Here is a 27157-nt window from a genome sequence, read left to right on the forward strand (position 1 = left end):
TGATGAGAAACTATGTGCTAGCATGAATGAAGGCACGGAAGTGATGGTTTCTAAGGCACAACAGTTCCAGTGTGGCAATATTCCGGTTTTAAACAGAAGGAACACCGGCGAACCGATATGTCGCATTTGTGCGAAAATAGCGACGAGGAATCAGGGGAACACCACCAACTTGCATGCACACCTGAAACACAGACATCCTTTTCTGTTTACCCAACTGGGGAAAAAAAAAAGTACCGCTGGAGGTGCAGCAGAGCCTTCTTCCCGACAGCCAATGCTTACTGTAAATATAAACAAAATAGCGTGAAATGGTGCGCGCTAGCTAAACTGCAAAAGAAATGCAATCTTTCAGTTCGCTTGAAAAGCCAACATTACGGAAAATGTTACAAATTACAAATCTTTGCAATAAATTGCTTGCTCGAAAAATGTATTTGTCTCACTCCCATTTCTTCTTTCTGCATTTTGAAGCTCTACCTAGAGCCTCCTTACATTGTTGATATTTTTCAACTGGTCTTAACGTTTTGATCAGGGGTGATTTTGATCTTGTATTTTTTCAGATTTGTTAAGTTGGACTTTTTCAAATAATTTGAATATACCTGTACGGTGTTTCCTCGCTCTACCGTGGTTCACCTTTCCCGGATTCACTGTTTTACAGATTTTTTGGTCTGTGCAGACAGACGAGAGAGGGAAGAGATAGACACTCAACTTCCCACGATGTAATTCTTAAAGGGCCAGGCTCGGCCTGTAACAGCGTTCATATACTGTAATAAATTTTAAAAAAGCACTAAAAATCGTGGGAAGTTGAGTGTCTATCTCTTCCCGCTCACGTCTGTCTGCACCGCCCATTGTTCTCTGCGTCCTGATTGACTGTAGAACATTGTCACTCAATCTCCTTTGTGCCGTTATGCCATGTCTCCTGTGTCATCGCTAGCTCGCCAGCTTGTAAATGAATCTTTGGTTTGTCTGCAGCAATATGTTTTAACAAGGATACAAAAACGATACGCTACAGCGCAACAGCGCCAGGACGAATGGGCACGGTCACAAGAGTGAAATATTCGCAAGAGACTTCATCATTTCTTGTGTCGTTAAAGTTGATAATTAAAATTCAAACAAATGTTTGACCTTTTTTGAGTGTTTAAACAAGAGGCAAATGTAGGAAAATGTTGTTGCCTGTCTGAGGAAAGTGTATAAAGTGTATGGTGAGGGCTTTTACAGCCTTAAAACATATACACTGCTCAAAAAAATTAAAGGAACACTTCGAAAATACATCAGATCTAAACTGGGGGAAAAATGATCTTGAATATGTTTCCTGATAATAAGTGGGTGATGTATTAGTAACAAAATGATGCCACATAATTTGATAGAAATGAAAATGATCACCCTATAGAGGGGAGAAATCAAAAATGGCACCCCAAAAATGAAAGTGAAAAAATGATGCAGCACACTGGTCCATTTTGCTAAAATGTCATTGTAGCAACTCAAAATGATTCTCAATAGTTTGTGTGGCCCCCACGTGCTTGTACGCATGCCTGACAACGTCGGGGCATGCTCCTAATGAGACTACGGATGGTGTCCTGGGGGATCTCCTCCCAGATCTGGACCAGGGCATCACTGCGGTACCTGGACGCATGGAGGAGATTCCAGGAGACAGGTAGTTACTCCAGGAGAGCTGGACAGGGCCGTAGAAGGTCCTTCAACCCTCAGCAGGATTGGTATCTGCTCCTTTGTGCAAGGAGGAACAGGATGAGCACTGCCAGAGCCCTACAAAATGACCTCCAGCAGGCCACTGGTGTGAATGTTTCTGACCAAACAATCAGAAACAGGCTCCATGAGGGTGGCCTGAGGGCCCGACGTCCTGTAGTGGGCCCTGTGCTCACTGCCCAGCACCGTAGAGCTCGATTGGCATTTGCCATAGACCACCAGAATTGGCAACTACACCACTGGTGCCCTGTGCTCTTCCCTGATGAGAGCAAGTTCAACCTGAGCACATGCGACAGACGTGAAAGGGTCTGGAGATGCCGTGGAGAACGTTATGCTGCCTGCAACATCATTCAGCATGACCGCTTTGGTGGTGGGTCAGTGATGGTCTGGGGAGGCATAACCCTGGAAGGACGCACAGACCTCTACAGGTTAGATAACGGCACCCTGACTGCTATTAGGCATCGGGATGAAATCCTTGGACCCATTGTCAGAACCTACGCTGGTGCAGTGGGACCTGGGTTCCTCCTGGTCCACGACAATGCCCGACCTCATGTGGCTAGTGTATGCAGGTAGTTCCTGGAGGATGAAGGAATTGATACCATTGACTGGCCCCCACGTTCACCTGACCTAAACCCAATAGAACACCTCTGGGACATTATGTTTAGGTCCATCCGGCGCAGCCAGGTTGCTCCTCAGACTGTTCAGGAGCTCATTGATGCCCTGGTCCAGATCTGGGAGGAGATCCCCCAGGACACCATCCGTAGTCTCATTAAGAGCATGCCCCGACGTTGTCAGGCATGCGTACAAGCACGTGGGGGCCACACAAACTACTGAGAATCATTTTGAGTTGCTACAATGACATTTTAGCTAAATGGACCACTGTGCTGCATCATTTTTTCACTTTCATTTTTGGGGTGTCTTTGATTTCCCCCCTCTATAGGGTGATCATTTTCATTTCTATCAAATGATGTGGCATCATTTTGTTACTAATACATCACCCACTTATTATCAGGAAAGATATTCAACATCATTTTTCCCCCAGTTTAGATCTGATGTGTTTTCCAAGTGTTCCTTTAATTTTTTTGAGCAGTATATAATAAAACAATAAAGTTGGCTACTTTGCAGATTTCACTTATTGCGGGCTATTTTGGGGACCTGTCCCCTGCGATAAACGAGGGAACACTGTATATACAACAAAGAGATATTTGTGATATTGATATTTGGACCTCTGCTGTGCTGTGCAGTGTCTGCTAGGCTGCGTTGCATCTTTGCTGTCTAAGAAAGAAAGTGATGCAGGATGAAGGTGTGTGTGTGTGTGTGTGCAGCTCCCAACACAGTGGATTGTGTTAATTGTGTCAATAGCTAATCTGTGTTTGAAAGTTTCGCCTGAGTGTGTTTTTATGAATATTCATCAGCATGCGCCGCTGCCCCCCCGGGGTGCCAGTCTTATCGCTGCACAGCCAAGCAGCTCACAATCGTCATGACACACAAACACTTGATTTCTACTTTCATCTGTGATCTGTCTGCAGGGTATTACATTGATCTCTTTTTCATGTCTGTCAAATGTTTTTGACCTTTTGGCTCCGTATTTTCTGCCTCCCTCACCTTGCTTCTGCAGCTTCTTTGAGAACATGAGCCGCATCTCTTCTCCCGACTACATGCCCACGGAGATGGATGTTCTGCGCGTGCGACTGAGGACAACAGGCGTGATAGAAACCCAGTTCCAAGTCAAGCACCTGACGTTCAGGTAGACGCCTTGTCACTTTCCAATGGGCATATGGAAATTACAAATATGGTGGGCACATCTCCAAAACGTCCTCCGCTTTTTGAGCCGTGACGCTCTTATCTCCGTCCGCAGCCCTGATAGGCCTGAGATGTGAAATGACGATAGGCTTCATTCAATGATGCACCTTTCAATTAGACTCGACGACTGACCGCTGAGGCACACCTTCAGTCCAAAGTGTCCCCGAATTAGTCTTATCAGTGAAGCAGCAGAGGGCACACGTCATCATATTCATCCCTGATCAATAAGCCGCTGTCACATTACACCTCCTACTTGTTCATCTCTCTGCGTAACTCCAGCTGTCAGGACAGAAAATTGGGTAGACGTGGTGGTGGTTGCAGACTGAACAGGAACAAGCAAACTCTTCATGCTGAAATATCCTAGAAATGTGTTGAAATCTATCCACTCTATGACCCGAGCTTTGTCACCCTGCGCAGAATCAGCAGAGTCTTACATGCAGTGATAAATGTAAAACGAATTTCCACCAATAGGGGGCGGCATTGAAAGCATCCGTTCATTTTCAATGGGGAAAAATGTCACAGAAAACCCAGAATTATGTGAATTTGTAGTTCTGATCGATGGCTGAACATGCTGATGTTGGAATGGTTGCTAGCGGTTTTATTGGCTGTCAATCGATTAAAACATTTAATCGTGATTAATCAAATTTTGTCCATAGTAAATGCATGATTAATCACACTTAATTAATCACAGTTGATTTTTTAAATCTATAATAAGTAGGGATGTGAATCTTTTTGTGGTAAACGATTCGATACGCAACTACAACGATAACTACAAATACAAATGCTATGTAAAGGGATATCAATTTTGGAAATATGGGCCATTATTGTATACCATAAATAATATAAAGGTAGAAATTCCACAGTTTTTGCATGTGTGAACAGCGATTTGTCCCACTTTGACGGTCCTTGAACACTTGAACTCTTTGTCCCACACTGCACAGATAGACTACTATACTGTATTTTTACCCTTTTTCTTTCACCTCATGTTTGCTCCCAAATGCTGATACTATGTGGGAATGCATAAAGCTAAGATTTGATAACCTTATTGTGTATATTTGTGGTACACAACCTCTCTGAAAAACAAAGTCCAGACTGGTACTGGTGGATGGTGGCTCTGTATTCATTTCGTGCTTTTAATTTGATGTTGTCTCAGTCTTACTGTAGTTTTACACAACACATCATAAATCAGATCAATTAGATGGCTATAATGTACGTATGTTTTGCTAATGTGTTAAATGTTTTTGCCGGTGACTAGCTAGCGCGCTGCTAATATTATTTACATCCATTCTTGTCTTGAGCCATGGTTTCATTGACACAAGCCCCCAAATAGCTGTCCTCCGCTATGCCTGCCGGTAACTAGCAGCTCGTAACCCAAAATTTAGCTCGCAGTTCAAATCTAAAATCAGCAGAGTGACGGCGTGCATCTAAAAATAATTTGTTAGTTGGGACACTCACATGCCAAGGTACCACTGTATAAATGACAATAAAAAATAGTGACAGTGCTCCGGCAACTTCTCTCTTCTGTCTGGCAGGCGATGTAATCGGTGACCACTCAACTCATAGTGACAGTAGACACAAATAACTTTGGTCTTGTGGCGAGAGCCATCTGCCAGGGCTTTGAAGCTAAACTTAGCAATCAAAATATCCTTTTCTTTCTCCATTTCTCCTCAACAGCTCCACAGTCACCACAGTGCTCAAATTACAGTGTGGGCTGAGGGTCAAACAGGACGTGCGAACATGAATGGCGCTTAAAAAAAAAAAAAAATTCTGCCGTTAAAGGAAACTTCCTGCTTTAATTTTTGACAGCCCTAATTCAAAGATAAACTTAAATGATCGTACTCTGGGGTGATTGAATTTAATGTCTAGAAAAGGAGAATACTGTTTCAAATCAGCACCAGAAGAGAAGAAGCTGAGCCATGGTCGTCATCTTTGTTTCTGGTGGGTGTTTAGATTTATGTGTTAGCATAACGTCAGTGCAACATGAAGGATTTGGGGGCATTGGACAGATAGCGGTGACACATGCGACTATACACACCCAGTATCAGGAATATGCATCACTATGAAATTGTGTTATACACTCTCTGTTGTTAGTAATGTCTACCTGAGGAGCACCTTCGCCCTCGAGCTTCCACAATATGAACCCGTCCCTCGTCCCCACATCTCATTATGAGTCATCATAATGAAAGACACTTTTCATAAGCACACATGCATTTCGCTTGAGCCACTTCATCAGCAGGCGACTGCAGTTAACATCTAAATGCTATTTGTTTGTCTCTGGGTGCTGCTGACGTTCACACAAATGGGAATCATTTTCACACTTCAACTGCGTTAGTCGGCCAGACGAGAGCCATACCTTCTAATATTCTGCACCGCCGTCTTTGCTAACAACAAACAAGTAGCGTTCCATTGTTCCTGCCCACCGTTGCTGTTTTGGCCAACTTCATGATTCCCGATGAGGCGAAAGTTTGGAATTTGTGGCCCAAATGACAAAGAAAACAAAAGTTATTCAGTGGTAGATATTGACTTTCTTAGCAACATCTGATACAACAAAATTGTAAGTACAGTAATTCCTCGCCATGTCGTGCTTCGAATTTTGCTGCGTCGCTCTTATCACACCAAAAAATGTATTTTAAAAAATGTATTAATTAATAAATAATGCTGTGGTTGAATACGACCTATTATTGGTCAAAAAATAACAGGTCCCTGAAATGATTTATCAACTTTTGCAAATATTTATCAAATATGTTGTATGTATTAGTCAGCTGGGATAGGCTCCAGGATGACCCTAATGAGGATAAGTGGCATAGAAAATGGATGGATGGATGTTTGTAATTATGTTCTACACTCTGTTTTTGTCCATCCATAATTGAAGACTCTAAATTGTCCATAGGTATGAATGTGAGTGTGAATGGTTGTTATCTATATGTGCCCTGCCACTGGCTGGCGACCAGTCCAGGGTGTACCCCACCCGAAGTCAGCTGGGATAGGCTCCCGCATGCCCCCGCGACCCTAAAGAGGAGAAGTGGTATAGAAAATAGATGGATGGACTCTGTTTTTGAAAGCGAACGATAAATTTGAAAAAAAATGACATTTAGAGTTGATGAGCTATCGCTCTCAGTTTGGTCTCATTTCTGGAAGCGACGCCATTGGAGTGCTATCAATCAGGTAAATAAACGTAGCGGCGTACGAGACAGAGGATGTTTACAGTGATGATAGCCAAGGTTTGTGCCATGTGTCAATAGTTTGCTAGGAGAAAAGAGAGGAGAAACATTTGGAGATGAAATAGAGAACTTGCAGAACATGGACTTAAGCCTTAAGACTTGGAGATGGAGATTGGTCGCCTTCAAAACACAGAATGGTAAGTGTGAATGACTCTGGAGTTGCTTATCCTTCAATTATTCTTTTAAATCGACTTCTTAATGAACGTAAATGTTTCTTTCATATTTTGTCACTGTGGCAGCCGCCGTCCTCCACAGTAAACATACATATGGCTGTGAAAAGGTGTTATGTAAGATATATACAGACCCTTTCCAAAAAATTAGAATGTCATGGAAAAGTTGTTTAATTTCCATAATTCCATTCAAAAAGTTAAACTTTCATAGATTATAGATTCAGGGCCCACAATTTAAACGATTTCAAGTGTTTATTTGTTTATTTTTACATAATTTGGGCTTCCAGCTCATAAAACCCACGAAAACAGGAATTCAAAAAATTTGAATACTGTGAAGAAATCACCATTTACTTCTCAGTTTTTGCAGGAAAAAAAAGAAAGAAATTAGGATCACATCAAATCAATCAAAATATGGTACTTTCAAAACGATATGTCAATCTTCAATACTTGGTTGGGAATCAAGTACTGTGATGGCATGGGCATCAAACCAGGTTTTGGTGCTTCTGGCGGTTTGGGCAGGGGCCAGGTCCTGCTGGAAGATGAAATCTGCATCTCCATACAGATCCTCAGCAGAAGGAATCATGAAGTCCTCTAAAACATGCTGGTAGACTGTTGCGGTGACCTTGGATTTAAGAAAGCAGAGTTTACCAACACCTGTACCGGACATTGCACCCCAAGTCATGACGGACTGTGGATATTTCACACTGAACCTCAGGCAGCTTGGGTTCTGTTCCTCACCCGTCTTCCTCCAAACCCTTGGACCGTGATTCCCAAATGAAAGGCACACTTTACTTTCATCGGAAAAGAGGACCTTGGACCACTGGCCAACAGTCCAGTCCTTCTTCTCCTTGGCCCAGTGGTGACGCTTCCTACGTTGGCTCAGGTTCAGAAGTGGCTTGACCCGAGGAACCCTACAGTTGTAGCCCATCTTGAAGCCCATTTTGAAGCTGTGACTCCCGCCTCATTCCACTCTTTCTGGATCTCTGCCAGATTCTTGAATCTTCCCTGTTTGATAATCCGCTGAAGCCCACGGTCATCTCTTTTGCTGGTGCATCTTCTCCTGCCACATTTTGCCCTTCCTCTAGACTTTCCATTGATATGCTTGGACACAGCACTCTGTGAACAACCAGCCTCCTTAGCTATGAACTTTTGTGGCTTACCCATCCTATGGAGGGTATCAATGATGGTCTTCTGGCCAGTTGTCATGTCTGCAGTCTTCCCCATATTGAACCCAACTGAGACAATTGAACCAAACTGAAGCAATTTAATGACACCTGGGGAAGCCTGTGCAGGTGATTTGAGTTTAGTAGATGATTAGTGTGTGACACTCAGTTTAAAACATTCATGCCCTGCAAAATTTGGGCTGATTTCTTCACAGTATTCTAATTTTTTGAATTCCTGTTTTCGTGGGTTTAATGAGCCGGAAGCCCAAATTATGTAAAAATAAACTAATAAATACTTGAAATCGTTTAAATTGTGGGCCCTGAATCTATAAACTATGAAAGTTTAACTGGAATTATGGAAATTAAACAACTTTTCCATGACATTCAAATTTTTTGGAAAGGATCTGTATAATGCTTTACAGCCTTGTCGCTATCATGGAATAGTGTTTTGAATGCGTTTATAGCGTACTTTCAAGCCAAATGCTTCTTGTAAAGGTGTTCCTTCATAGCAGTCATCACTGAAATGATCACTGCAAAGAACAGAACTCGATGTGGGCGTCCATCTGTCTCTCGTTATCTTCACTTGCTACACTTGCTATCTCAGGCTTGTGAGATAACATATGGTGGGTAGCCAATGTTGTCTATGTGAATTAAAGCGTCACCCCGATGACGTCACTACCATACATGAGACTGAACTGTGAGAGATAGCTCGTCATGGCTGGCGCCTTCAACTGTAAATGTAATTTTTCCAAATTTACCGTTCGCTTTAAAAAATGTAACAATGTAGAACATAATTACAAACAATATATAACATATTTAAGCAAAGTTGCTGAATCATTTGTGGGATGCTTTAAGAAATGTTATGTATTTTTTAGATAAATTAAGCATTTCCAAGCACAAAATTGTCTGAATACACCAAAATACAAATATAAGACATTGAGAAGACGCATTCAAAGACATTGTGTTGATATGTAGTATTGTACACTGGTCTCTAGGTGTCAGTAATGTTACTGTAATGTTTGGTGAGACTTGATCACAAGAAGAAACAAGCTTTTATTGCAGGTTTGAACGATATCGATATGATATCTCATTTATATGCCAATATCAGCAGATAATATCGGTCGGCTGATATAATGTTGCTTTTCGTGTGGCTGCTGATTGAGTACATTGTCGTGGGTGTGTGTGTTTGTGTGGCAACAATGTGACATTGGTTGAAGGAGAGTAGAGTCCCAGGGGCTGTTGCAGGATAGATCTCAAAAACTCTCTTACTGCATCTGCCTGAAATCTTCAAATACGATGGATCATCATGCAGCATCAATTACAAATTTTGTAGTGGAAATTTCAGATGCGTAACGACAGGTTTGTGTTTCCTGCCGCTGTATTTGTCAATAAACATTTCAAGAAAATATCATTTCCTGTAGCTCTTGGTACACGCAGGCCATGTCCATTTTTTTGGAGGCCAGGATAGTGGAACCCGCTTATGTTGACAACTGTTAATGTTTACCAAGTCATCAAGTCCTGCTCCAACTTGTTCTTCTTATTGCTAAAAAGTGTCCACTCAAGTTGATGTTGGCACGCATGGTCGACTGCTTTTGGCCCCAAAAGGGGGACATCACTATGATAAACGGGTCCGTTTATGTCGACATGTCTTCAAGTATTTTTAACTTCATCATTATCGCTCGCGTGTTTTTGCAAAAGCGGATTTATGGTTACCGTATTTGCTGGACTGTAAGTCCATGTCCACGACCGCTTGTGTCCACAGCTGCTTATGTCCACAACCGAGATGAGCGGCATAGAAAATGGTTGGATGGACTTGTTGGCCAGGGACACGTAAGAGACAGCAAGATGACACAAAATGTAAAACAAAAGCATGTGGAAAATGTAGAAATTGTTTTAATTTGTTATTTTAATTGGTAACATATGCTAGGCGGTGGTGCTCTTCTTATATTTCTTGGCTGAGTACCTTTGAGTAGGGGAGCGTTTTCTTGCTCAATGTTTTTTTACGTGTGCTTTTATATTAAGTAGACGATGCGATGCCGGTAGACATTGCGTGTGAATGCTGAAAAGCTGAAGCGAAACTGGAATGCTTTGAAAAGGTATGAAAATCTAACTGGAGGCTGGAGCTTGACTGAAATGCTGTGGAAATATGCTAAAATGAAAGTAAGTAAGAGCAGTTTGGTAGTTTGAGCATTGAACCAACCATCTTTGAGTCAGGAGCCAAGCACTCTACCAGCTGAGCTGTGCAACTTTTTCAAGCTCACCAGAATGGGTGTGGTAGCACCAGAGTCATTCAGTGATGGACAATGTGAAACACCAGCATGAATGGGCATTTAAATTTAGAATATTTCTTTTACATTTTCATTATTATTCATTTTCAAGATGAAATTACACTAAATGTGGGAATATTTGGATTAGTCTGTATTGGTAGTAACCTTTCAGCATTGACACATATAAAATTATGTTTTTCTTTCTTGACTTGTTTGGATATTGTGGCGTTTTATAGCTGATTTTCTTCAAATAAATGGATTACCATATAATCGGTGACATTGTTCTTACAATATTTATAGAACTTTTCCTTTTCCGCTCCTATTAAACAAGGTACAGCACTTTGAATTGAATATCCTGTGAGTGGTTTTGATCATTTTTGTATGAATAAACAAAACATGCTCAGGTAGTTTTGATGTTGCTGCTAATTAGATTTTTTTTTTGTCATGTTTTGGTTGAAAAAATCAACCAAGTGTCTCGTTAAGTCATCATTGAAAAGTGTGGGTGTGTAGATGATGATACCCTTTCATCACATAGTTTCTTTCTCCTGTGTGTGTGTGTGTGTGTGTGTGTTAGTGCTACCACATTCTGACCAGAAACACATCACTTTTCATACAACATTCACCTTTCACCCTTTAGTTTAATAAGGATGGCTTTTTTTTCCCGGCGTCATTAACATCAAGTGCTGTGACACTGCAGCTGTGTAGAGGGGAAGCAAGTATTTTGTCAGGAAATGTCATTTGTTTAATGATGCACCGAATGAACTTCCCTCACATGTCATTGCCTAGAAATAAAAGTGTTGTTTTTTTCTATGCGGTGCCACATCTTTGCTCGTGTCTTGGTTTCCTCTCGTGATAAATAGCTGCATTATGTTGAAGGAGACTCCACTGAAAGATGGCACACCTGACCGAAGACAGCCTTTTTTTTCTGTGTTTGTGCTGGATCAGGCTGACCTCAAGCTCCTTGTTCGCTTGTGTTTTTGGACAAATTAAAACGTACTGGTAGACATTGCTAAGATCAGACAGATGTTGACAAATACCATATTTTCCAGACTATAGGTGGCATTATGTTCGAGATACTATGACAAGGAACGTTCCCAATGCGAACGTGTGAGTAATTCTGTCTCATTATCGCTTATCATATCTACTACAACCCCTGGCAAAAATTATGGAATCACCAGTCTCGGAGGATGTTCATTCAGTTGTTTAATTTTGTAGAAAAAAAGCAGATCACAGACATGACACAAAACTAAAGTCATTTCAAATGGCAACTTTCTGGCTTTAAGAAACACTTAAAAGAAATCAAGAAAAAAAGATGTGGTAGTCAGTAACAGTTACTTTTTTAGACCAATCAGAGGGAAAAAATTACGGAATCACTCAATTCTGAGGAAAAAATTATGGAATCACCCTGTAAATTTCCATTCCCAAAACTAACATCTGCATCAGATTAGATCTGCTTGTTAGTCTGCAGTTAAACAGGAGTGATCACACCTTGGAGAGCTGTTGCACCAAGTAGACTGACATGAATCATGAATCTCTTGGCTCCAACACAAGAGATGTCAATTGAAACAAAGGAGAGGATTATCAAACTTCTTAAAGAAGGTAAATCATCACGCAATGTTGCAAAAGATGTTGGTTGTTCACAGTCAGCTGTGTCTAAAATTTGGACCAAGTACAAACATGAGAAGGTTGTTAAAGGCAAGCATACTGGTAGATCAAGGAAGACATCAAAGCGCCAAGACAGAAAACTTAAAGCAATATGTCTTGAAAACAGAAAATGCACAGCAAAACAAATGAGGAACAAATGGGAGGAAACTGGAGTCAACGTCTGTGACCGAACTGTAAGAAACCGCCTAAAGGAAATGGGATTTACATACAGGAAAGCTAAACGAAAGCCATCATTAACACCTACACAGAAAAAAACAAGGTTACAATGGGCTAAGGAAAAGCAATCGTGGACTGTGGATGACTGGATGAAAGTCATATTCAGTGATGAATCGCGAATCTGCATTGGGCAAGGTGATGATGCTGGAACTTTTGTTTGGTGCCGTTCCAATGAGATTTATGAAGACGACTGCCTGAAGAAAACATGCACATTTCCACAGTCATTGATGATATGGGGCTGCATGTCAGGTAAAGGCACTGGGGAGATGGCTGTCATTATATCTTCAATAAATGCACAAGTTTACGTTGACACTTTTCTTATCCCATCAATTGAAAGGGCGTTTGGGGATGATGAAATCATTTTTCAGGATGATAATGCATCTTGTCATAGAGCAAAAACTGTGAAAACGTTCCTTGAAGAAAGACACATAAGGTATAGTCCGGATCTCAATCCAATTGAAAATCTGTGGTGGAAGTTGAAGAAAATGGTCCAACCTGCAAAGCTGATCTGGCAAAAGCAATCAGAGAAAGTTGGAGCCAGATTGATGAAGAGTACTGTTTGTCGCTCATTAAGTCCATGCCTCTGAGACTGCGAGCTGTTATAAAAGCCAGAGGTGGTGCAACAAAGTACTAGTGGTGTGTTTGAAGTATTCTTTTGTTGTTTTTTTCATGATTCCATATTTTTTTCCTCAGAATTGAGTGATTCCATAATTTTTTCCCTCTGATTGGTCTAAAAAAGTAACTGTTACTGACTACCACATCTTTTTTTCTTGATTTCTTTTAGTGTTTCTTAAAGCCAGAAAGTTGCCATTTGAAATGACTTTAGTTTTGTGTCATGTCTGTGATCTGCTTTTTTTCTACAAAATTAAACAACTGAATGAACATCCTCCGAGACTGGTGATTCCATAATTTTTGCCAGGGGTTGTATATTGGGGAATAGGAGTGTAACAGTGACTATAGGGGTGTTAATTCATGTCTACAGGGCTCTACTGATAGAAAAAAATCATTTAGTAGGTCATAAACAGGTTTTCTATGCTCTAACTATGAAAATATTCTGTTTATTATTGTTGAATCATACTTGCAAACTCCACTGTGTTTTAATTAAAAATACGATATTTGAGAAATTTGACTGGAAAAATAGAAAAATTGAAAAAAACAAAAAAAATTGGGCCGCCGTTTGTCTTTAAGGGGTGATGGTGGGTCCCACAGCCACACCAGTTGAGAACCAGAATCAGAAGAATGGCCTTTTCATCACTTATTCAGAGGTACAAGCGAAATTGTGATCCAGAGCGTCTCACTGCAGCCGAACAATATCAAAGCATTATTGCAAGACAGTGCTGCATTGCGCTGCTCTTATGGTAGTTACAAACCCTATGGAAGAAAATAGAACATTATACAAGGATGTTAGGGTTTTACAGGATGATATCAAGGCACTATTGGAAGATAATGCTGCCTTAAACGCTGCTCTCAAGAAGAATTATGCAAAGATATCAAGGCTCTACAGGATGATATCGAGTCACTATTGGAAGATAATGCTGCCTTGCACACCACTGTTGAAGAAAAGAGAGAGAAGCAAAGGAAAAAAATCACTCAGCAAATGAAAAATATAATTGATGAGCTGGATCAGAATGCACAAATGAACAATGTGATCCTCACAAGGCTCCGAATTAGACTTGAGTCAGAAGATAGGGTAGTCCAAAGCAGAGGAGAACCAGATGGGTTAGTGTAGGCTCAGCTACTCTGTCCATTCTGGTCTCTTGATCGAGCCCTCAATCATGACGGGCAGCTGCTGGGCATGTTGGACTGCTGTATCCGTCTTCCGAATTCTGCGATACACCAGGGCAGTGCCTGATCCAATCAGCAACAGACCTGTTATCACGGTTCCGAATAGGAATAAACCACTGTACTGTCGTGTACTTGAATACCTTGCCTTTCCAGATAAAATGTCTGCTATTGGTCTTGAATTTTGCGGCTTATACTCCGGAGCAATATAGCGGTAGTAGGATTTTAGTGTTTGGGTTTTGGGTTACGTGTGTGTGTGATTGTGTGGCATATCTGCTGTCAGTCGCTCTGCCATCAGTATGGAAGGTCATGAACCGTGAAACACTTTTTCAATTGGATGTTGAATCTTTTATATCAGTCCCATTCATATTGCATTTCCCATGCTTGTAGTAGCCGATAGTATTGGCGCTTAAAGCTTGGCTAATGGGGATTTAGCCGGATAACGTATGTACGTTTCACTACTGGTCTGCTTGTTATTCTGAGCATTGAACTGACCACAAATGATTGATCGCACCTTGAAGCACGAAAGGCACCATCACGGACCACAAAGTGTGGACATGTTTTGTGTCATGAAAGTCTTGCGTCTGAGTGCGTGTGAGTGTTTACTCTTTTGAGGGATTGGAGTCAGTTTGTTAAATCACACCTGGGGCCACCACTGAACAGTCAATTTGTTATTTCTTCAACACTTCTGACTTTCCATCCTTTCTTTTATTCCTACATGTTCATCTACTGTATCTAAAGCGCTTCACAGCTTTTTCCACATTTTATGATACAGCCTTCTTCCAAAATGGAAAAAATTCATTTCTTCTTAAAAAAAAAAAGAAAACGTATTAAAAATAGTATTCACAGTCTTTGCCATGTTAGTTATTAGTACACTTATTCACAGCTAACTGCTTCTCATAGAGGCCTTCACAATACGCACACACACACACTTTGCACAATCAGACTCGCACAACACTTACATACGACTCATGGAAAAAATCCTGGGCGACACATACGGTGGTGTGAAAAAGTGTTTGCCCCCTTCCTGATTTCTTTTTTTTTTTGTCACACTTAAATGTTTCAGATCATCAAACACATGTAAATATTAGTCAATGACAACACAACTCAACACAAAATGTAGTTTTTAAATGAAACTTTTTATGATTAAGGGAGAAAAAAATGCAAAGCTACATGTCCTTGTGTGAAAAAGTGATTTCCCCCTAAAGCTAATAAGTGGTTGGGCCCCCTTAGCAGCAACAACTGCAATCAAGCGTTTGTGATAACTTGCAATGAGTCTCTTACAGCGCTGGGGAGGAATTTTGCACAATTGTTGTCATTCAGCCACATTGGAGGCTTTTCCTTTTTAAGGTCATGCCACAGCATCTCAATAGGATTCAGGTCAGGACTTGGACTAGGCCACTCCAAAGTGTTCAGCCATTCAGAGGTGGACTTGCTGGTGTGTTTTGGATCATTGTCCTGCTGCAGAACCCAAGTTGCTTTCAGCTTGAGGTCACCAACAGATGGCCGGACATTCTCCTTCAGCAGAATTCATGCTTCCATTTATCACAGCAAGTCTTCCAGGTCCTGAAGACCATCACACTACCACCACCATTGTTTACTGTTGCTATGATGTTCTTTTTCTGAAATGCGGCCAGATGTAATGGGACACACACCTTCCAAAAAGTTCAACTTTTGTCTGGTCAGACCACAGAGTATTTTCCCAAAGGTCTTGGGGATCATCAAGATGTTTTCTGGCAAAATTGAGACGAACCTTAATGTTGTTTTTGTTCAGCAGTGGTTTTGGTCTTGGAACCGTTTTTGCCCAGTGTCTTTCTTATGGTGGAGTCATGAACACTGACCTTAACTGAGGCAAGTGAGGCCTGCAGTTCTTTGGATGTTGTTGTGGGGTCTTTTGTGACGTCTTGGATGAGTCGTGGCTGTGCTCTTGAGGTCATTTTTGGTTGGCCGGACACTCCTGGGAAGGTTCACCACTGTTCCATGTTTTGGCCATTTGTGATTCAAGTCTGAGTGTCCACTCTTATGGATCTTGAGAGGAGCTGTAACAACTAACGGGTGTTGAGCAAAGGCTGTGAATACTTACGCACATTTTTTTTGTCTGTGTTATAACAATAACAATAACCCACCCATAAAAATGATGGACTGTTCATGTTTTTGTGAGTGTGTCAGCTCACAAAATCAGAAATAATTATTTCCCACACATTGATGTTGCTAGGTTTTCATTTCCGTATCGGAAAGCTTGTACAATAATCCCTCGTTTATCACGGTTAATTGGTTTCTGATTCGACCCTGACGAGTGAATTTCTGCAAAGTCGGATTCCTTACTTATAAATCAAATAGTTTTTTGTCAGTTTTTAGTCAGAGCATCGTAGTCAGAGCATAGAAAACCTGCTGACGACCTTCTAAATACAGTTTTTAACATTATTAGAGCCCTCTAGACATGAAATAACACCCCTATACTCACCTTTACACTCCTAATACCCAATATAGTAGACATAATAAAAGAAAATTAAGCATATATAAGATAAGCACTCGTGTGTGTTGCTGTAAATGTGTTCTGGTGCTCGGGGAGCTGAGTGGGCTGTGGACAGGAAGTGACGTCGTGTGTGTCTCACAGAACATTACAGCAACACAGAACAACATAGAGCATAGAAAACGTGTTTATGACCTTTTTTAACATGATTAGAGCCCTCTAGACATAAAACAACATCCCTATAGTCACCTTTACACTCCTATTACCCAATATAGTAGACATAATAAGAGAAAATGAGACATAATATAGACTCACACATGTTAGCGTTGGGAGAGTTCCTTGTTGTTCTTTTGTTATTTCTTGTTCTGGACAGTACTTCCTGTCTCATCAATTTATTTTGTGCTGCGCGTGCAGGATGTACGACGTTGGCGGCCAACGCACTGAGCGCAGGAAGTGGATTGGCTGTTTTGAGGACGTGAGGGTGGTGCTCTTCGTGGTGTCGCTCAGCGGTTACGACATGACCCTGGTGGAGGACCCCTCCACGGTAACAATGAGTCATTGGCGCGTCTTTCCCCGAGTCCTTTCATTAAAATGTGTGCGTTGTCTTTGCATCACTGCCGCCGCTTCACGACCCGTCTTGTCTTCTGTCTGCAGAATCGCCTTCAGGAGAGCATGAAGCTTTTCTCCTCAGTCTGCAACAACGTCTTCTTCCGCACTACGTCCATGGTGAGAAAATACATGTACTTTATAGTTCATACAGAGTAGTGATTCAAGTAGTGAAGGTGTCTGCATTGCTTTTGCTCAACACGGTGGAAACTCTCAGGTGAAATCCCATCCATTCCAGGATGCTGCATGATTTGATTAGTGAGGAGCTGGAAATAGAATATTGATGTCACCATCATAAAAGCTCTTTCAACATTTCAACATTCTACGTGTGGAAATAAGGAAATGCTCAGTTTCAGCTTTTTGCATCCAGTCAGTGCGGTTCACTTTTCAACTTCCTTGTCACACAAGTGTAAAAAGAAGCTCAGCACCGGACAAGAGAGCAGCTGACGTGTCTCTTATGAGCTATATTTGTTATCATCATTATATTTGTCCAAACGTCACTTCCTGTTGATCGGAAAGGACGTTACTGCATTTGCTATCTGAGTTTTTAACTTCTTTGGAGCATTCCTGACCACTTTTTGTGCTCACAAATCCAGAAGAGTGTGCTGACATATCTCTGCCTTCAATTCGGTCTCGCGAGAGGAACAAACTCACCAAAACAAAAAGACCGTAAGTGCCGACAGCTGTTACAGGGCAAGCTAACTGGCTAGCCGCGGCTTTGAACGGTGGCTGCTTTGGAAGGCGGAGTGAAAATACTTTGGACTCTTCTTGATCACAAAATAGAAGAGATAGCTCAGGCTTCAACTCGGACTGATGAGAGGCAGGAACTCGCTCAAACAAACGGATATTAAATATCGGCGGCCGTTGTAAGGCAAGCTAATATGCCAAAAAGAAAATCTGATGGATGTCCGAGCAGCTCCGGTCCAAGTACCTACAGAAAACATGGAGATTCGCGGGGTTTTGAGCTGCATTTGTTTAAGTCGGCTGGAGAGCACATGAGCAGCGTGAAGCGCCAGCTGACCAAGCATGCAGAAGCACTAAAGGAGGGATTGACAGTGCAGTTGTCAAGGCATTTAAAGGATTTGATGGAAAAGCAACATGAAGTCCTGGAAAAGAATACAAATAATATGGCTCTAATACCACAGAGACCACAGAGGCTGGAGGACATGGAATGTTACAGCGGATCCATAAAAGGGAGGTTCATAACCTGAGGGAAGAAGTTCAAAGCCTGAGAGAGGAGAATAAGGTATTACAGGACAGTAATGCCTTGAATGCCGCTCTTAAAGAAGATAATGAGGAAAAAGAGAAATTAATTGAGCATCCGAAGATCACTATTGATGACATGGACCAGAATACACAAAAGAATGATGTGTCGTGACAGGGCTTGGGATCAAACCGAGGTCTCACGCCAGAGGAGGCGGGAATAAGGATGAACCAGTTGAAGAGGATGTCGCTTCTACGGAGCAACAAGTTGCTACTTTTCTACACTCGACGGATGTGGAAACGGGGAAAGAAGCTGAAAGGTACAAACGTCTGTATGAATGAGCACCTGACAAAACGCAAGAAAGCAAATGATCTGAGGAAGCAGGGAAAGATCTAAGGTACCTGGAGTGCCAACTGCAAAACTTTCATTAAGTTAAATGGAGGACCAGATGTAGACATCCAAGCCATCGATACCTGCGTCCCGCTGTGTGGCAGGAACAACACCACACCCGTCATCATTTTCCCATGTATCAACTGGTAAAGACTACATCGGAATAGACGGAGTGAAGAAATGTATTGAAATTGATCATTTTTTCCATGACTGTATTTGCCATCGCACAGAAGCAGCAGGAAAAGTAAAGTAAAGTGCACCAGCAGCAGCATGTATAAAACAAACAAACGGCAGCATATTCTGAGTAACCAACATAAAACAATACAAATAAATAATAAAGACTTCTGACTTCAAACTAAAATCCTGAGCATAGAATCTCTGGCAAAATCCTATTTTTGCTACATCACAAAGTCAAAACCAGATTTCATACAAAATATAGATTTGTGTACCAGTGGCTGTCATACCAGATCATGTCAGTATGTCATGAAGAACCAAAACAACTAGACTGCCCTTGTTCACAATTGCAGTGTCAGTGAAGTAACGCTGCGATGGGATGTTGTATCACGAAAGCCCTGCTTCTCAACAGCCGAATACGGCCACAAATCCTTTGCAGTAAAAGTTGCAAATGTAGTACACTACTTTGTACTACACTACTTTGTACTATACTAATTTGTTCTATACTACTTTGTACTATACTACTTTGTACTATACTAATTTGTTCTATACTACTTTGTACTATACTACTTTGTACTATACTACTTTGGTCTATACTACTTTGTACTATACTAATTTGTACTACACTACTTTGTTCTATCCTACTTTGTCTATACTATACTCTGTACTATACTCTTGTGTGTGTATAGTGTGTGTGTGTGTGTGTGTGCTTTGTACTTTGGCTGCTGTAAACCTTGTGGGACTAATAAAGGCTTATCTTATCTTATCTTATGTTTTTGGGAGTAAGAAGACTGATGATATGGTGGACATGGAGGACATGAAGGGTTGTTGATCTAACAACATTAACAATAATCATATGGTGATGATGATGATGAGAGCTTCTTTCGTTTTGGTCTTTCACGGTGGCCATTTTCCTCTGAGGAGCTAATTAGCATTGATGAGTTTGACTTGTCTTGGTGTGTGGAACCCGCACGTGGTGTCTTTGAGGCCTCCGTCACTTGTAATGAAACGTAACATTAAGACGAGCTTTTCCGCTAAGTAATCCCATTAAGACCACCAAGAGATGGCCTCCGTCCATTCATTCCACTTAACTCGTATTTAAATACGTTTCCGCTTCACGCGAGTTCATGTGCCAGTCTACTTACTTTTTATTCAAGGGTCCCTGACATGAGTCAGCAACTGTGGTTAGGTTTAGGGGGTTAGGGTTAGGGTAGGGTTAGGGTAGGGTTAGGTTTAGGGAGTTAGGGTAAGAGTTAGGGTGGGGTTAGGGTTAGGGTAGGGGTAGGGTTAGGGTTAGGGTAAGAGTTAGGGTAGTTAGGTTTAGGGGGTTAGGGTTAGAGGGTAAGAGTTAGGGTAGGGTTAGTTTTAGGGGGTTAGGGTAGGGTTAAGTTTAGGGGGTTAGAGGGTAAGAGTTAGGGTAGGGTTAGGTTTAGGGGGTTAGGGTTAGGGTAGGAGTTAGGGTAGGGTTAGGTTTAGGGGGTTAGGGTTAGGGTAGGAGTTAGGGTAGGGTTAGGTTTAGAGGGTTAGGGTTAGGGTAGGAGTTAGGGTAGGGTTAGGTTTAGGGGGTTAGGGTTAGGGTAGGGTTAGGGTTAGGTTTAGGGGGTTAGGGTTAGGGTAGGGTTAGGGTTAGGGTAAGAGTTAGGGTAGTTAGGTTTAGGGGGTTAGGGTTAGAGGGTAAGAGTTAGGGTAGGGTTAGTTTTAGGGGGTTAGGGTAGGGTTAAGTTTAGGGGGTTAGAGGGTAAGAGTTAGGGTAGGGTTAGGTTTAGGGGGTTAGGGTAGGAGTTAGGGTAGGTTAGGTTTAGAGGGTTAGGGTTAGGGTAGGGTTAGGTTTAGGGGGTTAGGGTTAGGGTAGGGTTAGGGTAAGAGTTAGGGTAGTTAGGTTTAGGGGGTTAGGGTTAGAGGGTAAGAGTTAGGGTAGGGTTAGTTTTAGGGGGTTAGGGTAGGGTTAAGTTTAGGGGGTTAGAGGGTAAGAGTTAGGGTAGGGTTAGGTTTAGGGGGTTAGGGTTAGGGTAGGGTTAGGTTTAGGGGGTTAGGGATAGGGTAGGGTTAGGGTAGGGTTAGGTTTAGGGAGTTAGGGTAAGAGTTAGGGTGGGGTTAGGGTTAGGGTAGGGGTAGGGTTAGGGTTAGGGTAAGAGTTAGGGTAGTTAGGTTTAGGGGGTTAGGGTTAGAGGGTAAGAGTTAGGGTAGGGTTAGTTTTAGGGGGTTAGGGTAGGGTTAAGTTTAGGGGGTTAGAGGGTAAGAGTTAGGGTAGGGTTAGGTTTAGGGGGTTAGGGTTAGGGTAGGAGTTAGGGTAGGGTTAGGTTTAGGGGGTTAGGGTTAGGGTAGGAGTTAGGGTAGGGTTAGGTTTAGAGGGTTAGGGTTAGGGTAGGAGTTAGGGTAGGGTTAGGTTTAGGGGGTTAGGGTTAGGGTAGGGTTAGGGTTAGGTTTAGGGGGTTAGGGTTAGGGTAGGGTTAGGGTTAGGGTAAGAGTTAGGGTAGTTAGGTTTAGGGGGTTAGGGTTAGAGGGTAAGAGTTAGGGTAGGGTTAGTTTTAGGGGGTTAGGGTAGGGTTAAGTTTAGGGGGTTAGAGGGTAAGAGTTAGGGTAGGGTTAGGTTTAGGGGGTTAGGGTAGGAGTTAGGGTAGGTTAGGTTTAGAGGGTTAGGGTTAGGGTAGGGTTAGGTTTAGGGGGTTAGGGTTAGGGTAGGGTTAGGGTAAGAGTTAGGGTAGTTAGGTTTAGGGGGTTAGGGTTAGAGGGTAAGAGTTAGGGTAGGGTTAGTTTTAGGGGGTTAGGGTAGGGTTAAGTTTAGGGGGTTAGAGGGTAAGAGTTAGGGTAGGGTTAGGTTTAGGGGGTTAGGGTTAGGGTAGGAGTTAGGGTAGGGTTAGGTTTAGGGGGTTAGGGATAGGGTAGGAGTTAGGGTAGGGTTAGGTTTAGAGGGTTAGGGTTAGAGGGTAAGAGTTAGGGTAGGGTTAGGTTTAGAGGGTTAGGGTAAGAGTTAGGGTAGGGTTAGGTTTAGGGGGTTAGGGTTAGAGGGTAAGAGTTAGGGTAGGGTTAGGTTTAGGGGGTTAGGGTTAGGGTAGGAGTTAGGGTAGGGTTAGGTTTAGGGGGTTAGGGTTAGGGTAGGGTTAGGGTTAGGTTTAGGGGGTTAGGGTTAGGGTAGGGTTAGGGTTAGGGTAAGAGTTAGGGTAGTTAGGTTTAGGGGGTTAGGGTTAGAGAGTAAGAGTTAGGGTAGGGTTAGTTTTAGGGGGTTAGGGTAGGGTTAAGTTTAGGGGGTTAGAGGGTAAGAGTTAGGGTAGGGTTAGGTTTAGGGGGTTAGGGTTAGAGGGTAAGAGTTAGGGTAGGGTTAGGTTTAGGGGGTTAGGGTTAGGGTAGGAGTTAGGGTAGGGTTAGGTTTAGAGGGTTAGGGTTAGAGGGTAAGAGTTAGGGTAGGGTTAGGTTTAGGGGGTTATCTTCCTATATAAAGATAACAATAGCATCTATGTGACAGTATCAACAACACAACATATATTTGTGTAAATAAAACAGAAGAGAAGTGAAAAATATCTGTGTCATCACGCTGGTATCAATCCAATACTGGTATCAGTACTATGGATATTTGGAAGGCTCGTGTGTGTGTGTGTGTGTGTGTTAGCATGACTACCAGGCTCATTAGAAGCGTTTAAAGATACTTTTTGAACGTGTGTAACCTCAGTCGGTGTGATGACACACTGCAGCACTTTTGATCACCTGTTCTTCTATTCTTTGCTCACATGGACGTACTTTTAATTGGACAACTACTACAATTTAGCTGTGATTGGAGCAGCAGGAACGCTTCAGTGTGTGTGCGTGTGTGTCCTGGACACCAGGAGTGATTGATGGCGTTGGCGAGTGTTAATTGATCTCCAATCGTCACCTCCTGCTGGTAGCAAGACAGCTATTGATGTTTGTCACGTTGCATACGTAACGAAAACAAATAAATGGTGGTGATTTATTGCTTTGGTTGTTTGTGGGATTATTACAACAAATATTCTTTTCTCTGTGTTGCTGAACTTTGCGATTGATTTTCCTTTTCCACTTGAGAGGAAACATTTGACGGACATCCGGTGTCTTGTCTTTCTTGTAGATTTTATTCATGAACAAAATCGACCTTTTTCAAGACAAGATTCAGCATTCGGGGCGACACCTGCGTCTGTACCTGCCTTCCTTTAAAGGTTAGTCTCCTTCCACTTCCTGTTCCGACATTCAGCATGACAACAACTTTGATTGGCGTATTGGAAGATCACGCTTCATTGCTTCTTCGCTCCCAAAGATTGTTTACGCACCGTACGTACACTACGTACCTTCTTGCCTGGAATTTCCCAACATCTCTTTTGACATGAATTTATGCTGAAAATTTCATTGAGAAAATGTTTGATGATAATAATTAGTAAGCAAAATGTGTGTGTTTTGAAATTCAGTTCATTAAAATATGTTGTTGTAAAATTCAGTGCAAACAAATGTGATGTTTTATTTGCACTGAAGTTTGTTACGAATTTGTTACGCTGAACTTTTGTACGCTGAATCTTACAACGCTGAATTTTAACAGAGTTGTTTTAAACGTAAAAGTTGGAAAAAAACAGAAATGGGAAAAACGGCTTTAATTTGACAAGATAAAGTCCAAATATTAAGAGAAAAACGCGTATTATGACAGCAAAAAAGAGACATTTTTCAAGACTTTATTCAGAAAAATTTGAGAAAAAAGTTGTACATTTATGACTTGATTCTCATAATATTATGACTTTTTTCTCATAAATTTATGGCGTCTCATAAATTTGAATTTATTCTCATAAATTTACGATTTTATTCTTATAAATCTAGAAGTTTATTTTCATAAATGTACCACTTTTTTCTCATCATTTTACGACTTTATTTTCATAAATTTCCAATTTTATCCTCAGAATATTACAACTTTATCCTCTGAAAATTACAAAAAAAAAATTCTCATAAATTTTTGACTTACTTCTCTCGTAAATTTACGACTGTATTTTCTGAATATCACTACATTTTTTTCTCTAATTTAAGAGTTTATTGTCATACATTTACAACTTTATTCTCATAAATATAGGACATTATTTTCATGAATTGACGATTTCATTCTCAGAATATTACAACTTTTTTTCTCATACATTCACAATTTTATTCTCATAAATTTAGGACTGTAATTCTCATCATTTTACCACTTTATTCTCAGAATACAAAAACAAAATTCTCATAAATGTAGGACTTTATTCTCATAACTTTAGGACTTTACTCATAAATCTAGGACTTTATTTTCATAAATTTAGGACTTTATTCTCTGAATATTACATCTTTTTTCTCATAACTTTGCAACTTTATTCTCATAAATCTAGGACTTTATTTCAATAAATTTTGTTCTCAGAATATTACAACTTTTTTTCTTGTACATTTGCAACTTTATTCTTGTAAATTTGCAACTTCTGAAAAGAAATAAGTTGCAAATGCACACGAATAAGATCGTAAATAACGTTGCAAATTTACAAGAATAAAGTTGAATTAATTTTGTTATGAATTTATTCTCATAATATTACAACTTTTTTCTCGTAAATTAATGACGTTATTCTCATTTTATTCTCATAAATTTATTCTCATAAATTTACTATTTATTCTCCTAAATTTATGGCTTCATTCTTGTCAAAGTACAACTTTTTTTTCTCTGCAATTTATAACTTTATTCTCATACATTTTTTACTATTCATGTACATTTACGACTTTATTCTCATAAATTTGCAACTTTGTTGTTGTTGTAAATTTGGAAAAAAATGTTTTAAAAAATGTTTAAAAAAATGTTTTTAAAAATGTAGTAAATTTAAAAGAATAAAATTGTAAGCGACTTTCTTCCCGTAAATGTGTGACCTTATTCTCTTAAGTTCATGAATTTATTGTCATAAATGTTTGACTTTTTTCTCATACATTTATGACTTTATTTTCATCAAGTTATAACTTTATTCTCATAAATGAATGACTTTATTCTCATATTATTACAACTTGGTTTCTTTTTCTTTCATTCTTGTCATTTTTGGAGTCTTCATGTACATTTGCAACTTCATTCTCGTAAATTTGTGAGTTTTTTCTTTTAGGAAGTCGTACATTTTCTGGAATAAAGTCGTAAATAATAGTTGTAAATTTACGAGAATAAAGTTAACACCTTTTTTCCGTAAATTTATCACTTTATTCTCATAATATCATGACTTTTTTTCTTGTAAATTTACGACCTTATTCTCCTAAATTTATGAATTTATTCTGATAAAGTTACACCTTTTTTCTCATAAGTTTACGATTTATTCACATAAATTTAGGACTTGATTCTCGTAAATTTCTGACTATTCACGTTCATTTACAACTTTATTTCCCTTAATTTTATAACTGTTTTTTCTCGTAAATGACTTAAAAAAATGACTTTAAAAGAAAAAAAATTCTCAAATTCAAGAGAATAAAGTCGTAAATAAAGTTGTACATTTACAAGAATAAAGTTGTAAAGGACTTTTTTCTCGTAAGTTTTTGTCTTTATTCTCATAAATTTACAACTTTTTTCTCATGAATTTACGATTTATTCTCGTATATTTACGACTTTAATCTTGTAAAATTACAACTTTTTTTCTTGTCAATTACGACTTCATTCTGGAAATCTCAGATGATCTGTTTTTTCAATGAGGCCCTAAAGCCTGTTTTATGCTTTCCGCATCCGCAAGGTGCGTGCGGCTCCGTGCGGACGAATGACATCATTTTTGCACACACGCCCCCTCGAGCGGAACCTTTTCATGTGGAAAATTCCAGCTCCACGCACCTCCCAATTTTTTGATGGAGACGCAAGGAAAAAACTGGCAGACGATCGGGAGATCCTGGCAGCGGAAGTACAGAAATACCAGCAGTTGTACGAGGCGGCCCTTTAAGCATCAAGAAAGCCTGAAACCGTGCATTACATACGTTTATTATAATGTGAGCAGGCACTTACTGAGGAGGTCTTTAACTGCATCAATTCATTTTACTGGTCAATCAGTTTTAGCGTCAAGAAACTAACAAAAAAAAGTCAGAAGATCCATTTGGGAGGCAGGCCGAAAGAACCGCCTTCCTAAAAAGAGCCAAACATTTGATGGGTGGTTGTTTGTTGTTGTGGTATGTTTGTTTATGTGTTCTCTGTCACGTCATGAACACACTGGTTGTGTCAATTGTGTGCTTGTGTGTTATTGAGCGTTCTCACAAGTCCACGCTATTTTCAGTCCAAACAGTTTTCAAAATAAGAGCAATTTTTTTTTTTCATGAAATTGTCGTCTCGCAGGTGCGGACTGCGACGTGGATTCGGCCGCACGCTTTGTCGCCGCCGTCTTCGTGTCGCTCAACACGACTCCCAGCAGGCTCATCTACCACCACTTCACCACGGCCACCGACACCTCCAACATCCAGGTGGTCTTCCAGGTGGTCATGGACACCATCATCAAGGAGAACCTGGAGGCCGTGTCTCTGCTGTAGGAGGACAAAGCGACTCGGAGATGTCCACCTTTTGTCCAGAGTACGTTGGGAAACCTCCCCTGGAGTTCTGACAAAAACTTGGGCACACATGCGGGTGAATGGAGTACTGATGCTGCCCTGCGTGTTGTGCGTCTCTATTGTGTGTTGTGTGTCTGTGTGCAAGCTGCAAGATGTTCCGTTTGTCCGTTTGGCCTTCTGCGTTTGCTCACCATCAGCCGTTTTCCACTCATCCGTTGTGGTGTTTCCACTCAGCACATTCTGTGCGTCACACACTCATGATATATATATATATATATATATATATATATATATATATATATATATACATATACATACATACATGCTGCGTATGTGTGCGTACTTGTCGGTCCCCAAACACATCATCATGTCGTTTCTTCACAATTAGTCATAAAAGAATGTTTCGTGAAGTTGAATATGAGAGATTATGTCATCAATAAAGCTTTCAACTGTGCTTAGTGAGTCGTCTCTTAGTTGCAATACTGATACCAATAATACTGATCATGAGTAACGTCACGGAAGACATGATTACGTTATACCTTCCACGTAGGAAGAAGGGGGAGGCCGGTAAAACACACACACGACTGGACTTATTAACTTATTATTTATGACGTATTACTGAAATTGAAGTCATCTGTATTATTTATTCGTACTCTATTTTATTATTTTTCTTAACTCATTTTGCTATTGTTTGATTTGTAAGTGATTACATTTAGATTCTTTACTACTAATATTTTCTAATTTGAGAATCACACATCATTTTTACTCATCAAATTATCATGTAATGTATCCAGACGTGAATTTTAAACTCATGCACATTTCCTT

General features: G+C 40.6%; 1 protein-coding gene across 2 annotated transcripts in view; it reads left to right on the forward strand.

Annotated features, from left to right (window-relative positions):
- The window catches only part of gnav1 (guanine nucleotide binding protein (G protein) alpha v1), a 40954-nt gene extending 14317 nt beyond the window's left edge, over positions 1-26637 (forward strand). For both annotated transcript variants that reach the window (XM_054779801.1, XM_054779802.1), the window contains 5 exons: positions 3317-3445; positions 16873-17002; positions 17113-17184; positions 22911-22998; positions 26124-26637. In XM_054779801.1, the coding sequence (XP_054635776.1) occupies positions 3317-3445; positions 16873-17002; positions 17113-17184; positions 22911-22998; positions 26124-26314 (610 nt within the window). In that variant the 3' untranslated portion in view covers positions 26315-26637. The remainder of the gene's footprint in view (positions 1-3316; positions 3446-16872; positions 17003-17112; positions 17185-22910; positions 22999-26123) is intronic.
- Positions 26638-27157: the final 520 nt, after the last annotated feature.

Source organism: Dunckerocampus dactyliophorus, chromosome 6, assembly GCF_027744805.1.
Source record: "Dunckerocampus dactyliophorus isolate RoL2022-P2 chromosome 6, RoL_Ddac_1.1, whole genome shotgun sequence".
NCBI lineage: Eukaryota > Metazoa > Chordata > Actinopteri > Syngnathiformes > Syngnathidae > Dunckerocampus > Dunckerocampus dactyliophorus.